The sequence below is a fragment of the Pollicipes pollicipes genome, unplaced genomic scaffold (genome assembly GCF_011947565.3).
Source record: "Pollicipes pollicipes isolate AB1234 unplaced genomic scaffold, Ppol_2.1 Scaffold_5724;HRSCAF=6776_pilon_pilon_pilon, whole genome shotgun sequence".
NCBI classification, from domain to species: Eukaryota; Metazoa; Arthropoda; class Thecostraca; order Pollicipedomorpha; family Pollicipedidae; genus Pollicipes; species Pollicipes pollicipes.
Genome location: NW_023596746.1, coordinates 6050669 through 6066663, shown reverse-complemented (window position 1 = coordinate 6066663; position 15995 = coordinate 6050669). Strand labels below are relative to the sequence as shown.

At 50.4% G+C, this 15995-nt stretch overlaps 1 protein-coding gene across 1 annotated transcript in view; it reads left to right on the top strand.

Annotated features, from left to right (window-relative positions):
- LOC119102373 (glycine receptor subunit alpha-2-like) overlaps window positions 1–9953 on the top strand; it is a 29110-nt gene extending 19157 nt beyond the window's left edge. Inside the window, exons 5-9 of the mRNA XM_037225742.1 lie at window positions 1518–1649; window positions 3828–4026; window positions 4574–4678; window positions 7150–7288; window positions 9166–9953. Coding sequence (XP_037081637.1) covers window positions 1518–1649; window positions 3828–4026; window positions 4574–4678; window positions 7150–7288; window positions 9166–9315 — 725 coding nt within the window. The 3' untranslated portion in view covers window positions 9316–9953. The remainder of the gene's footprint in view (window positions 1–1517; window positions 1650–3827; window positions 4027–4573; window positions 4679–7149; window positions 7289–9165) is intronic.
- Window positions 9954–15995: the final 6042 nt, after the last annotated feature.

The window sequence follows — 15995 nt, the reverse complement described above, 5'->3', positions numbered from 1 at the left end:
TTTCAGACGGATTTACTCTTGCATTGATAACTACGAGAGCTCATTATGCCTGAAGGAAACGTGGCCGGACGAGCGTAGAGGACTTAACAGGCTGGCTAAGCCCATGGGCACCTATGTGGATCGAGTTACCGGTCGTTTGGGTACAGATTTGGTGATAATTACGTGTATGGGTACGGTTATAGGAAAGGCCTTTACCAACCGTTGAGTAGATGTGCCAATGGATACTATCGAATTCGTTCCTATACGCGTTCAGGGTTCCGAAGGTCTATGCTCGCTGCCTCTGCCTCTGGCGCATCCCGGTGCGTTTCGGTTCATCCTGGTCCGTCCCGGTCCGTCCCGGTTCGGTTCGGTTCGGTTCAGTCCGGCTCTATTTTGTTCTTTTTCACGGAATGCGGCGCACATAGTCTTGCACTCCTTTGAGGAGCGCTAAACAGCAGGGTGACCTCCAACAGCTCTAGGTCTCATTTCGCCATGACGCCTGATGGCCATGGCGCAACCGGTGCTGCATTTCGGTTCGTGCTGCGGGGTCCTGTTTTTAATCACGTCCTGGATGTATTTGTCCGGTCCCATCCCGCTGTGTCGTGGGTTTTTCTGCGCTGGGTCTGGCCTGATCTGGCCTGGTCTGGTTTGTCTCACTCTGGTTTGGTCTAGTCTGAGCTAGTCTATTCCAGTATTCCGCTCATGACATTTTTACGCCCGGCCCTAAGCGTCCGGACCAGTGTCATAAAAGGTCATGTCACATGGCTTATTTCCTCTTACGGCCTTTATGGTCTTTCAATATGTCCTCCTTCAGAGCTTAGGCGATTGGTTGGTTTGTTGGTTGATCGATCTACCTGATCTTGTCATTTGTGGCAAACCCTCCTTCCCTTTTTACTCGAATTCCTTTCTTTTTACTTCTTGTCTATGACGTTTGATATTTTAGTATTGTTTCCTTTGTGGTATTCCATTACAATTTTTGTCTGTTTAAGGTCTCCATCTCGACTTCTGCTGTTCACTTCCCGCTCTGGAGATCTCCAGCCGTTTCCCTTTTCCACATCGAGCATCGTTCCCGTTGACTTTTCACGCTGCTGACTGGTTGCCCTTTCGACATGACTCTTCTCACTTTTTCTATTTGACATTTTCCGGTTCACTCTTTATCCTGTCGTGCAAGCAAACTCATATGTGTCTTAAAGGAAAGAAATGTGTGGCCCAGGCAAACCTGTCACCCGGCAGTATGTGGCCTATAATTTGTTCTAAAATATGCGCACCAAAAATAACAGGGCGCCAGAATCACAAACGCTCGGCAAGGCTAGCCTTCGATTATCGAACAATCAGCCCGGAGCTATGGCGTTAGAATGTCTGACAGCTGTTTAGAAAGCATGGCCTCCGACACGTGCGGCGGAAACACGGGCACCAATCGAACTCGCCGATCACAGGGGTCACGGGACCGGCCAATCGACCGGTCAATGGCTTCATATTCGCGATGACGGGAGGGGGGGGGGGGGGGCGCACGGCCTCACGTCCCTCGCTGCTTTCAGATTCGTACCGCACCGAGGAGGTCGTGTACGAGTGGGAAGCAGCCGGCGTGGAAGTCAGCCCTGACCTGACGCACGACCACTACGACATTAAGGTGGAGGTGCTGAAGACGCAAAACTACAGCCATCACACCAGTGAGTGATGTCACGCTTGGTTGCCAGCCCCCGGTGTGCGACCACGGTGGCGAAGGCTTCTGCCGTCGGTCTGAAGAGAAATCAGACTCGCCTGATGTTCTAGCTAAACCGAGCCGCCAAAACACCGACCACTGAGACATTCTCAATCAGGGGGAAAGCTTGAACTCTAAGACCTTAAAGCGAAGAGTAGTTTGAGGCGATGTGTTTAGTTCGGTTGAGTGGGAATCGAAGACGATACTCGATCCCGCACTTTAAGACGGAACGAGGTCAATATTGCCTCTTAATTCTGACAGGGCGATTGCATAGTCCTCGTCCATGCCCAAAGACCTCCCAAGCGAAAATTCTCACTCCGAAACCCAATGACTCCGCTAAAATGTGCTGGGTCACGGTTGGCACGATATCATCAACGGTGAACTTCACGACGACGTGCTGTCATTTTAACGACTTTTCCAACGAATCCGTGGAAGTTAGGTCATGAACCCCCACGCCCCGGACTCAGAATCAACCGCAACGTTAGGAAACGACGCTTTTGCCAGTGCAGACGTTGCAGGGAGCTTTCTGCTCGCCTGCACTGGCCTAGATCACTGGTTGCGCTGGCTCCGTGAGGGAGGTCTGTAGCACATTCTCACTGTGGTCGTTTATATGGGTTAGAACAGGCATGAAGCCAGTGCGTATGCTTCAACTAAATCGCTTAGGGCTGAAGGCTGATATAAACGGCGAGGGCCCTTTAGCCATCTTAGCATGAAATGTGTGTTTTACTCGCATATTTAGCTTGGCTCTACATGAATTTATTTCAAATATATTGTACACTTAGCAACCAATAGCTAGTTAATTAGGCAATGACAGGGGAACATGGATGCCGTCAAGTGGCGTAAAACATCATTAAGCTTATGAACTGAGAGAGCGAGGAAATTTCAAATTTCGTAAGTTCCATTTAGATGATGAACTGAAGGGTTGATGACCCAGCAAGCCTTGCCTACATAAGAACATCCCAGAACATTGCAGCATGGACGGGCTGTCTCATATTCGTCCAAACTCGGCAATGTGAAGTGAGAATGTACCAGGTTACCGCACCACCATAGTCGGCCCCAGCTGGTGTCACTGCGGTCGTCGTGTCAGCTACGATTATAAACGCTGCCTGACGATAACGCCGACCTGTCCACAGCTGTTAGGGTTCCTCCAGGGACACCACATATTTCTGACGGCGGTGACGCGTTCAATCTTCGGCGCCGTCGCACGGGACCGCTGCATGGGGACAAACAAGTCGTAATTCACACGCCGGCCCGAGTATTGCATCCAAAATGACTCCCGCGGTTACGACACAGAACCCGCATCTGCATATCATGTGTAGCGAAACGACCGATACGCGTCGAGGTACTCCGTTTGCGAGGCCCCAATAGCCGACAAGTGGTGGCGATATGCATGAAGTGCTGACGTCACCGAGCGCACGATACCGGTGAGCGCGTATTGAACTGGTAGGAGCGCTGGGCTCAAGCCAAGCGGGCGGCACGCGCCTGTTAGGCATGTCCTGTCCCGATCTGAGAATGTTGTCTGCCGATCCATGACGGGCGCTTAGGTGGCCACGCATTGCAAATCCGGGCACAGTGCCAGGGTGTGGGAGTGACCTGAAATCGCCCACATTATAAATTACGTGACTTGTTTTGGTCTGACGGGTAACGGACATTGCGTACCACCGGACATATGATGAGGTACCCGCCACGAGGCACGATGCGATCTAGGATACTGTGAGGAATGCTGACCTTTTTAATGAAAAACGCGATAGTCTCTTTTGACAGACACTTACGAACGAAGTGCTACGATATACACAGATAACAGCTCACCATAACACCTGCTTTCTTGCAGTGTTCCCTTGTTAGCGAGATGTTACTGAGGCCGTATTTTTTATTTGACCAATTTCAGGAAGTCCTTCAAATTAAGGTCCCGTTTCGTCCAACAAAAGCAACACTCAACACCAATCCGATCCACGCGAACCAGGACGTTTGGCCGGCTACTCGCTGCTCTGGTCGTTTTGCTCGCTGCTCGGGTGATGTACTCGGCGACTCGCGCTCGGGTGATGTACTCGGTGACTCGCGCTCGGGTGTGCTCGGTTGAACGCCGCTCGGCTCGCCCGCCTCACGCCAGCGGTCTGACGGAGTGCGCGTGCATGTGCTCCGGCAGTGAGCTTCCCGGCGCTGGAGTTCCACGTGAACCTGCAGCGTCGGCTGAGCTTCCACCTGCTGCAGACGTTCATCCCGTCGGCGCTGTTCGTGTGGGTGGGCTGGCTGAGCTTCCTGGTGCCGCCCGAGGTGGTGCCCGGCCGCATGGTGCTCACCATCACCACCCTGCTTACGCTCACGGCCATGTTCAACGCCGTCAGGTGAGCCGGTGCTTCTGCGGATCTCAGCATGTGTATCGTCTTTCGCATTTCTCTCTCTCTCTCTCTCTCTCTCTCTCTCTCTCTCTCTCTCTCTCTCTCTCTCTCTCTCTCTCTCTCTCTCTCTCTCTCTCTCTCTCTCTCTCTCTCTCTCTCTCTCTCTCTCTCTCTCTCTCTCTCTCTCTCTCTCTCTCTCTCTCTCTCTCTCTCTCTCTCTCTCTCTCTCTCTCTCTCTCTCTCTCTCTCTCTCTCTCTCTCTCTCTCTCTCTCTCTCTCTCTCTCTCTCTCTCTCTCTCTCTCTCTCTCTCTCTCTCTCTCTCTCTCTCTCTCTCTCTCTCTCTCTCTCTCTCTCTCTCTCTCTCTCTCTCTCTCTCTCTCTCTCTCTCTCTCTCCTTCTCTCTATTTCTCTCTACCTCTCTCCCCCTCTCTTTCTCTCTCTCCCTCTCTCGAGACCAGCATGTTAATGGGTACTGAATACACGGCTCTAATGGATGATAGTCGCAAAGCCAATTTTATGAGAGTAAATTTGAAAAGTGTGATGTTATTGCAGGGCAGAGAGTCCGAAGGCCAGCTATGCCAAAGCAGTCGACATTTGGATGGCAGGCTGCGTGCTTTTTGTTTTCATCGCACTTTCGGAGTACGTCATCGTGATAAGGTAAGGCAAATTGATGTTGGAATGGTGCTAAAATAGACGCAAAAAATGTTGGCAATTGCTGCTGCATAAAAGGATTAAACCTGACATGATCAATGCTTCGGTTTCCGGAACGAGACGAAAATTTGCGGGCGATGAAATATCGTTCCAGCAACAGCGAACAACAACATCAACAGCAATCGGAAATATCGGAGCCCTTTGTTTGCATCTTTCCCGCTTTGTTTTTTTTTCAGCTTGAGCTAACTTAACCGCTACCTTTAAAATAGCTGTAGTGCCTTTTGAGAGTACTGCTATGCACGATTTCATGCTTTAAACGACTATTGCCCTTCTATAGGCATTTAGCGAAAACTCTTGGAGGAATGTAGTTCTCCCATAGGCATTTAGCGAAAACTCTTAGAGGACTGCTGTTCTCCCATAGGTTACAGCGAAAACATTTCCGCGTTTTCACCGCGCTAGACAGCAAGTGAAGCGGCACAAAATATGGCATGAAACAGGATAGGATGACGTAGCTTAGTGCGTGATTAATGAAAAAATATATTTCCGATGCGTTCACGATCTTTACTGTCTTACGTCCCATTTTGGTTGTCACATTTATCTTTGTTCGCATATTTGTCTGACTCCTACGCATGATCTTTAAGCACTGTGATATTATTTCATGCGTGCCCATTTGTCATGTAGATTGAAACACGATTTGACGCATGTGACGCATCTATGCCATACGCCTGTGTGGGGATCAGTTTGAACTCCATGAAGTTTTTCCAACTTAGTTTCCGACCGGCGCGACGTAATGACACCAACTTTGTGGAGCTGTACAGAATGAAACATAAGACGCACCACATAGCGTCAATGCACGGTATAGCAGGACCATCTGGACAATGTATAGATAGTCCCAGAACTTCATTTTTAGTGACTAACTTAATCTTTGAACTTCTCAAGGAGTGAGTCAACAGAAGTCGCTTGAACGTCACTTTCCCTTGTGTAATTTGATAACGGGAACTGGGACAACACTTCCAGACATTTCGAGCAAGCTCCTGAAAAAAACTCCAGAATATCACCTAGCATGCTTCAGTTCAAAGCTAGTCATGTGTTGGACGTTCTCGGGCGACACTGTGGCCACGCCACGGTGATTGCTACTCAAACTTCGATGAGAGGACGCGGACCCCGGCAGCAAGGGAGTCCCGAATATGGGACCTAATTCGGGCCCCCCTGTTGGTTAGAAATTCGGCTCGTTAGTCCCAATTGCGCCATACATTTCCGTGACACAGCCAGCCGCCTGCCATAGAGTTTTGTCATCCCTGTTCGTGAAGCATGATCGGATTTGGCGTGGCTCTAACTCCGGTGCTCGACCCTTGAGTTTAGCGTTTGATCCAATTTGACTGGTGTGGAGCCACATTTGTCACAGAGTAGAAGTTGGCAATCCTAGGCATATCACCATATATATATATATATATATATATATATATATATATATATATATATCATCGACAACTTCAGTAACACCTCAGCTCAGTAGTAACTGTCTAACTGGTCACGTTTGGGAAACTGCGGACTTGTTTTTACTTTTAAAACCATTGCTGACCGTGATACAAAGTGGCGACAAGAACAAAAAAGTTGTCATTTCGTTAACATGTTTGCCGTGCGGCTGATGGGAAGTCATACCTTCAGGCATGACAAACATTGCGCGCAATGAATATCTTACGGGCTGTCCTACATTACATTCACCGGCAGTGCACAATTTCCGCCGGCACTGCTTACAGCCGACCGTGTTGTTGTGTCCACGCGTCCATCATCTTCCTGCGACCATCAGCACGAATAATGCACCATCCACTTTCCGAGTGCCAGCTGGGGCCTCCTGCTACCGTACGCGCCGGGCAGTGAAGCTACGAATGTGCGTCCGACCCCCCCCCCCCCCCCCCCCCCTCCCTCTCTCTCTTTCTCTCTCCAACGCACGAGGTTGAGTTAAACTAAGCCGCCGAAACGCTCTCCAGTTCGGCCACTGATGATCGGTTGGAACGGGCCCAGCGAGACCTAAGGCGAACGCGTGTGTCTGGGCCTCCTCCCCCTGCTTACGCCCCCTGGCGGCCGATTCATACGATCGGACGTGTACGGACTCGCTGGAATAGTAAACCCGCTGATGGCGGGTTTACGCAACATCAGTCTGCATCTGTCATGTTACCGTTGTCTTCCGGTGTTGGAAGACACCCTGCACGCAGGCTACAGTTGTACCGCAATAAGCGTAGGCCTAATATCATTCACAAGTTAACCGTAAAAGCTTCCGGTAGAGCTATACACGACCAAACTTCTCTAAATAATGCGTGTGGCAGATCATTAACGGCGTCCTCAGCTGTGGAGTGATCGTGTCTGCTTCTAGACAATAGTTTTCAAACCGTGTGCATCGTGAGGATAGGTGCGGGTTGTTTCGACCGTCTCACCGCTGGCCCCCGTAACGCTCCGCCTGCTGCACCTGTGGCCAGGATGATGACCGTGGCCGAGAAGAACAGGAAGAAGCGCGCCGAGCGGGAGCCGACGACCGTCACGCACGTCCGTCCAATCCGCATCAACGGCGACAAGGTGGCGCCACACCCGCCTACCGACTCGCTCCTCCCGCCCAAGGTACGCCTCCCATTTCCCCTCCCTCTGGCCCGCTCTTCCCGCCCATAGCATGACTCCCTGCCCCTCTATCTCCTCCCGCCCAAGGTACGCCTCCCATTTCCCCTCCCTCTGGCCCGCTCTTCCCGCCCATAGCATGACTCCCTGCCCCTCTAACTATCTCCTCCCGCCCAAGGTACGCCTCCCATTTCGCCTCCCTCTGGCCCGCTCTTCCCGCCCATAGCATGACTCCCTGCCCCTCTATCTCCTCCCGCCCGAGGGCCACCCTCCGCCTAACGACCCGCCTCTACCGCCAAAGGTGCGTCCCCTTGCCCTGCTCGGCCGACCAGCTCCCGCCCACGGTACGCCCCCTCCCATCCGCCTTCCGCCCGCTGCTCGCCCCGAATTTCAGCGGCGGCCAGACGCCGGCGGCGATTGGCAGGGCGCGACCAGGGCTGAATGCGGCGCCGGTGCTGACGCGCCTCGCTCCGCTGACTTGGCAGTGCCGCTTCCTGTCGCGTCCCGGCCGCGGCGCCGGCTAACTGCCCGCCGGCAGGCGGGCCGCGCCGGAACCGTATTGATGCCGAGCTATCAGGCTCCGATGCTAATATTGGTCCTCGTCGCGATCGGCGGCGGCGTCTCGGCCCCAATCGCGACCCGGCCTCTATGGCTGTCCTCTGCCGTCGCGCGTCGCCGCCTGTCCTCTGTCGGTCGTCATCTGTGGCGTCGGACCTCAGTCCTCTTTTGTCGCCCGTCCTCGCCGGCCGCGGTTCTCTGAGCGCACTCCGCCGCCGGTCGTTCTCGGCTGTCCTCTATTATCGGCCGTCCTCCTCCATTGGTCCTTTGCCCACCGTTCTCTGCCATCGGTCCTCTTCCCACCGTCCTCTGCCCTCAGTTCCCGTCCCACCATCCTCTGCCGTCGATGCTCTTCCCACCGTCTTCTACCACCGGCCCTTTTCCTACCGTCCTCCGCCGTCGATGCTCTTCCCACCGTTCTCTGCTATGGGCCCTCTTCCCGCCGTCCTCTGCCGTCGGTCCTCTTTCCACCATCCTCTACCATCGGCCCTTTTCCCACCGTCCTCTGCCGTCGATGCTCTTCCCACCGTTCTCTGCTATGGGTCCTCCTCCCACCGTCCTTTGCCGTCGATGCTCTTCCCACCGTTCTCTGCTACGGACCCTCTTCCCACCGTCCTCTGCCATCGACCCTTTTCCCACCGTCCTCTGCCGTCGAAGCTCTTCCCACCGTCCTCTACCATCGGCTCTTTTCCCACCGTCCTCTGCCGTCAATGCTCTTCCCACCGTTCTCTGCTATGGGCCCTCTTCCCGCCGTCCTCTGCCGTCGGTCCCCTTCCCACCGTCCTCTGCCGTCGGTCCTCTTCCCACCGTCCTCTGCCGTCGATGCCTTTTCCAGCGTTCTCTGCCGTCGGCCCCGGCTGGCGCCTGGCGCTGGGTAAGCGCCGCGACGACGGGCAGCCCTGACTGCCGACGGGGGTGAAATGGGTCAGGCCCCAGCGTGCACTGCGCTGCTGGTCATACTTTTGTGGTGCCGGGGAGGTAGCGACTTCCCCGTTTAGCTGTAGTTAATCAGCGGTTTTCCAGCTTTTAGGAGAACACTCTACATCACAATCAATGCAGTGACGTGAAAATCGGTCGGAACTGACTTCAAGGACCGCGTCGATATATGCGCTATGTGGTCTAGAGCGGAAGAGCTTCCGAGTAATTCCCACTTGACCACACCCTGCCTGGAAGAGCCCAGCAAGGCCTGGCCAGCTTCACGTGACTGCCGGCTGGCCAACGTCCCCCACGACCGCACAGGGTCGGACATCGTATGCTGAGCAGAAGTGTCTTGCTGGTGGTCGTGCTGCGCCGCGCCCGCGCCTGACACGTGCCTCCCGTTCCAGAAAGTTTGCGACGATATCGCCTGGGACGTGATGGCTAATCGCCTAGAGAGGCTCATCCGGCTCGCGTATCCCATCTTATATCTCGGCTTCAACGTCATCTTCTGGTGTGTCTACCTGTTCAAGGACAATGCACACTATCAGGAGGGTTAGACGGCGCGCCTTGAGCGCCGGTGAAACGAGCCAGGCGCGGCCGGTCCGTTGGTGGAGAGTTCTCGCGCGATGTCGTGATTAGGATTTCCTGTTATAAGGCACAATCTTGACGAAAAGGCAGCGGCTGGATACTTTAGTCTCGAAGTGGACGAAGGGCAGCCTTGTGAGCCCCAGTCCTCTTCACCACGGCTGATACGTAAGATGTGCCAGTGGTCGTCTGAAACACAAAGGATGCACGGGTCTCGCCGACGAGTCAAGTTTAGCGGTGTTTGGTAAAACTGCCACTTGGCACGTGTTCGATTTCTGAGTAGGCCGACTTAGCGTATATTATGGGTGGCAAAGTGGGTTTTATTTATGTACTCAGATCATTTCCGTTTTGTGTATCATGCTCTGCTGTATGACATCAAACAATATGAAAGTCACTTACCGAACTGAGATCGCGTGAAAACGCATGACAATCTGTTTCTCTTGGGTTGCAACCGATGGTACGGGATCGCAGGGTACGGGAGATTTGCTGCATTGGTCTCGGTACTACACGGGCACCCCATTTACAGCCGAAACACCAGTATGTCCGAAACTTGGCGAGCTGTCACCACTTACAGGAGGAACAGACACAGTTGGGCTGGTGTCCATATGAGGTCAACAAATAGGGCCAAAATCTCATCTCACGACATTCGATGAATTCCTCATCTTGGCGGATGGAATGCAAATTTACCCCGCCGCAGACTCTTCGCGGTCGATTGAGCGAAATTGTAATCTACATTGCGTCATAAAGCTCGCCATTTGCGGAGATTAAGGGTCAGTTTCCTTTCTGACCACCAGAACTTCACTGCAAGAATCCGCTACGTCGCCACATGCCGTAACAGTGAGGTGCAGGCAAACGCCGTCCAGCACAGTCACCTAGGCGTCCGGTGTGTGGCGATGTTTCGGTCCTGTGCCGCCATGCATCTACTCAAATGTGTCCAATGCTTTCCCTGAAAGCATCGGCTGGAAAGATCTTGTTTTGGGAAGAGAGCTTGATATTTCGAAGCAAAGTTTGTTGTGGTATGGGCAGCAAATGCTTTTTCACAGAAAAACTTTAAGAACAACGTCTTCGTGGGCCACATATAACGATTTGGCCTTCCAAAAAAGTAGTTTTCAAGTTAAATACGTTGGAAGTTGTGAAATACCCACCTATTTATCCGGCTTCTTTTTCTTTGGGGGGGGGGGGATATTTTACTTCGAGTTTGGGTTTACTATGAGCCTTTCTTAAACGATGGGGTTTCTCGTTATGCTTAATTAATCATGGGAAGCTGTGGGCTGGCTCGGGACTAGTTAAATGGCAGCATTAAATAGCAGCTAGTCATTAGGTTTTAAGTGCGCGTGGACTACCCTGGTTATTTGCGTTAATCGAAAGGCAGTACTTTCATTAGGATGACATTTTGGTCCGTGGCGTTGCGACTGAAGATGGAGAGCAATGGTGTCATTATGCTATGTGCTCATGATTTTGTATTGTTCGAAAGCTGAATTTGAGACCAAAATCTAATCCTTGCTGTAAAAAGCACGCTTATTGGGCAGAAAACATCCATATCAACGATAACTCTCGATACGTGGCCGTGGCTTGCATAAAAGTGATGCGCATAACAGCATCTCGATTGTGTATGCATTCAAAGAAATTAGACCAAATATTTAAACAGGAATCAATAACGAACAAGTTATACCACTGCTAAAACCTATTTCGCTTATCCAGTGCAAGAGCGTCTCTTTGCAAATTCCACACAATGAGCTTGCCCCTTTCAATAGCCGTCCTTGGTTTCCTGTAAATACGCCATTGATTATATCTGTCTATGTTGTGCCTCACTCGTGCGCTCAGATAAGCCTATGCACTTCAATTAACTTTATTGACTTTAATTGTGCGGCCTGTGCAGGAAGAACATATACACTTGCTCGACATATTTTGTTCGGTCATCACTCCTAAACCGCAGCATGATGTGAGCTGTGTACAGGGTTTATGGATGCCTGTACATGCCAAAGGTTACTTTAATGACCTCGTTTTTTATGCATCCCGTGGTGGTGAAATTTTGATCCAATGCGGTTAGGATGGCAGATCAGACGCCAGGGTGTGCATTAATGTGGCGGAGGGAAGTTAGATAAGATGCCTATGTGATGTGATTCTAATGTGATGGGTATATAAGCTTGAAACCATTCGAATCCATTAGGCAAGAACCTCCTCATGAAAGTCTCCTGCACAGCGTGGATGGAAGTCGCATATTATCTAATAAATGTTGTTATTTACCATGCACGGGCTGCCATATACGCATGCGTGGGCCAATGTAATATCATGTACCACGGTTGTATGTCCTCACAAATGCACCGGCCTCAGCCGTTGTCTCGTACATCGAACGGTTTGAATGCGTGTTGGTTGTCATGATGATGTGTGCAGAATGCGTGGAGAGGTAGGAACACCGCACACCCCGGTACACGGGCTCTGGTGCCAGCGCCACATACCGCCGCATGACAACGCCTGCTGGTTCAATAAATGGACGCACGTACCAGCTCTGTTTCCTTACTTCGGTCGGGGCGTAGCCACTTGACACGTCCCAGCAGGCAGCGGTCGGCACGTCTGGCCAGAGTCACGCGGAACGGTTTCAGGCGAGCCCAGCTCCCTGACCCCAGCACTCGGCCGGCCGCCCGCCGCAGGCCCGCGACCCGCGGTGGACACGGCGCTAGTGGCCCGGCGCTGCCTCGTGATAGGGTCGTCGAACGCGCATATTAATGTGGAGACGCACGCGGTTAGTTGGCTCGGCATCTGTCACGCTACAGGCCGGGCTGTCGGTTTTCGCGTTCTTCTGACCTTTGCCTGGCAGGAGAGGAAAGGAAAAGACGGAGCATAACAAAGCAGACGCGGCGAAACTGCTTTTGTAACACGAAAAATGGAACTAATGAATGCACGTCCAGCTTACCTTTGGTGTTCCAAACTGGATATTTTGGGTCAAATTGGTACAGCTCAAACCCAATTACCTTACATTGCTCCTAAATGGCTAATAACCTCCCATCGATGGGAAAAGAGCGTGTCGGAATGTGCTTGAAACAGCTCCATCATGCACTTATAATTTTTCATCGGTCAATGTGACCTAAGTCTCGTCAAATCAAATCAAGAGACTGAAGCCTTATCTGAGAGCCGAGTTGAACGCTAGTCTCTTCGGGTATGAAACGTTTATAACGTTTCGTAATACGTTATAATACGTAATACGTAATACGTAATAATAAATAATACGTAATACGTAATAATAAATAATATGTAATACGTAATAATAAATAATACGTAATACGCACGTTATAACGTAACGTTAAACGTGCGTCACAAGCTGAATTGTGTATGTCCTATGACAGTCGGCTGTTAAATAAAGGCATTATGGGCTATCTAGAAATATCCGGTGATTCATAGTTTGTTTTCAGAGACACCAAAAAAGAGGAACGACAGCGCCCTTAGGTTTGGTAGCCCAACTCTAAATTTATATCGAATGTTGTCCCCAATTATACACAATTGCATTGAACCGGAAAGGTCATGCAAAAAAAAACATTATTTCATCTGGCCGCAATCATCAACTGTGTGTATAGCATCATGCTATCATACGGTTTTTGTACCTCGCAAACGTTTGCGTTTGCGTTTGCGTTGCGATATGCGTTTCAAAACGCATTTTGTCATTGCAACGATCCAAACCATGTCTTACTACTACGATGCGGTATTCCCAGGGGCGGTAAAATCTTCTGGCTTGTTGGATAAGATCGGCGACAAAAAGGCAAAGATTCATGCAAAGCTTGGTGCAAAAAAAAATATTTCAACAGACGATTTTGGTGACAGCCACGACGAAATAATACAGTACACTCTGCGAGACATATCATGAGGTCCCCATGCATAGATATTATGCATCCATGGTAATATATTTCATCACACAACACCAACGAGCCTTCCCGTCAAGACTCTTTACCGTACTATACGTCACCATGATATCTTCTTAAGGTTTCATCCCAGCCCGGCGACATAAATAATCTATGATTTTTAGTTGGTTTGTCGGTTCGGAGGCAGATCGGCGACAAATCAGGGTATTTCTTACGGCCCGGCCGGTCGGCCGAGACGCTGTTTTTACCAGCCGACTCTCAGTGCCCCGAACAAGACAGGACAAAAAACTGAACAGGATCTAGATGTGGGGATGCATCTGCCTGCAACGACATGTTTCAATCCGTGCGATGCGGCTGATATGAGGTGGGCGGTGGTCTTCAACGCACTGCGAACTTACGAGCGGCATTCGCATTACCGCGTTGGGAATACCTGCCTGGGTCTTACTTTTTGGCCTCGCTTACTTCGTTAGCGGTGCCACGATTCGCCATCCTGTCCTCAGCAGTGAGTGGCATGGACAGTTCAGGGTAAGTCGGCGAGATGAACCGATCAAGGTAAAAATTGACCTGCGATTATCCACACCGCCCTTTCAAGACACCGAAAAGGCTGTCGACTTGCTGCAGCACTCACAATCGACCAGCCGTCTTCCCTTTGAAAAGGTTCATGGGTTCGAGTTGAAGTCTGATGATCTTCCTCATGAAAGGGGCCTTTCTCCTGTTCTGATTGAGAATGGTTACCAGGCACATAGACTTACAAATCAGGGTTGTATCTAGTTTCCTATTCAGCCCAGGGCTCCATACCTTCTCCTGAGGTTGTCAAGAAATATGGCAAGCTAGGAGACATCCATATTTCAGGGTAGATTGTATAATTTTTCACTGCTATTGAAACATATTTTCAAGAGCTACGCCCCCCCCCCCGGAAATGCAATTATTTCATCAATGTTTTGATAGCGTTTGAAAAATTAATTACAGCTTAAGCTTTTGCTAACGTGAGTCTTAGTTGCTTGAAACTTATATGATAGCCAATAATGTAGGCAATTGGAAGGCAATGAAAAGGGAGGAGTGAGGTGTAGCAAATGCAGGCAGTGAGGGGGCAGGGGAAACAGGCTCCATTGCCATCTCCCCTTTCCCCAAGAGCTTTACTTGCAATAACAGGTGGTTTTGTGGTATTGTGGTCAAAGTGCCCTATGAGTTCAATAGAAAGGCTGGTATTTGGCTGCCTCTGAGGACAATGTTGACTGCTGATGGTAGCACTCCTACTGTAACAGGAAAGCTCTGGAAATGATTTATCCTGCAGTGCTTATTCATATGCATATTATATTTGCACTTGTGAGCATAGCATTGCATGGACGCAAATATGGTATATTTCGTTACTGTTTTTGCCAATATTAAAAAGAAAATGTCTCCCCATCGAACCCTTAGCAAAAAAGCTGTATATATTAAGTAAAGCCTGTGACAGCAGACAGTCTGCCTCTGCGCAGCCTACATAGATAGTAGAAATCAATATAGCTTGTGTGGGAGTGGTATAATGACTGAAGTGCCAATTTTTATGCATGGTTATGGGGAGGTAGCAATTCATGAATACTGTTCAATAAGCCAACACCAAAGTAGATGGTTTTGTATTTAAGTTAGTTTTTTCTCATATTTTTTGTAATATTCCAACTAGATGTGCTGGGGGAGGGGAAATCAGCATTGAGCGGACCCAGCCCAACATGGAAGTTGGGAAGAGCCCCAGGAATTAATTTCCTTTGACCTTCCTGCATTATACATGGTAAGCATCGCAGGTAGGCTTAGAATTGGATGCTTCTTATCATGCACAGGGCAATTTTGGCTTGCTGATTAAGTTTCCACCAATGTTTGGATTTTAGTGACAAAATATGTCCTTTTGCAATAGCAATTGATGCTTACATGATCTGAAATGCAAATTTGTCACCAGCGTATGCAAAATCATTAAGAAAGGACGGTAACCAACCATTTTATCACTTACCCTGACTTGCTGGTTTTCATAACGCGAGCTGAGGGGGACGGAACGATTCCTTGACGTTTGCAAACTATTTCTTAGTTTGCAAACGTGGAGCCTTGCGAAAAAGTGTACTGTCTTTAACGGGATTCTTCGATTAGCAAGATCCCACTGACGTGGTTTCGTGATTAGTTAGACCTTCTTGTTAGCTGACCTCATTAAACTAAGTCTGGGTTCAGATTTTCCTGAAAATCAAACTATTTAAGTTTGCGTATTCACGTATACGGAGCCATGCAATGTAGAGACATGGAACATAAAGAGACGTGTCCCTTGTCTAATTAGGAGTACGACGGTGTGTAGTTTGATCTGTTTCGAGCCTTCACTTATAATGTAGGGCTTTGTTTATGCAACAGTGTCAGCCCTCCGCGTGCCGTCCGCAGAATCGCCGCTTGTCGCCCGCCTCACCCGCCGGCCTCGGGTCGTCTGGCAGCGCTCGTAAAAAAAAAACATCGCTACTCCGAAACCAGAATTGCTAGAGACACGTGTTTGGCGTCAACACACGCTCAAAGGATGCCCCAGAGGCCATCAAAGATCTGAGCGAGACTGCACAGTATGCAGAATTGGTATCCTCAGAACACTGCACGGGGCGTCGCATCTCCCCTCCCCCTCTCCCTCTCGTCAACGCGAATATGCTGTTCAGAAAGGACCAGCCGCCTGGTGTGAGTTTACTAGCAAATTTCAATACAATCTGCCTGTTGGGCACGGCGAAGGGTGCCCACCAGGCAACACATGCCGTGCCAGGCTTGAAGCATACCGAAGGTATGGTGAATAGTTTGATGAC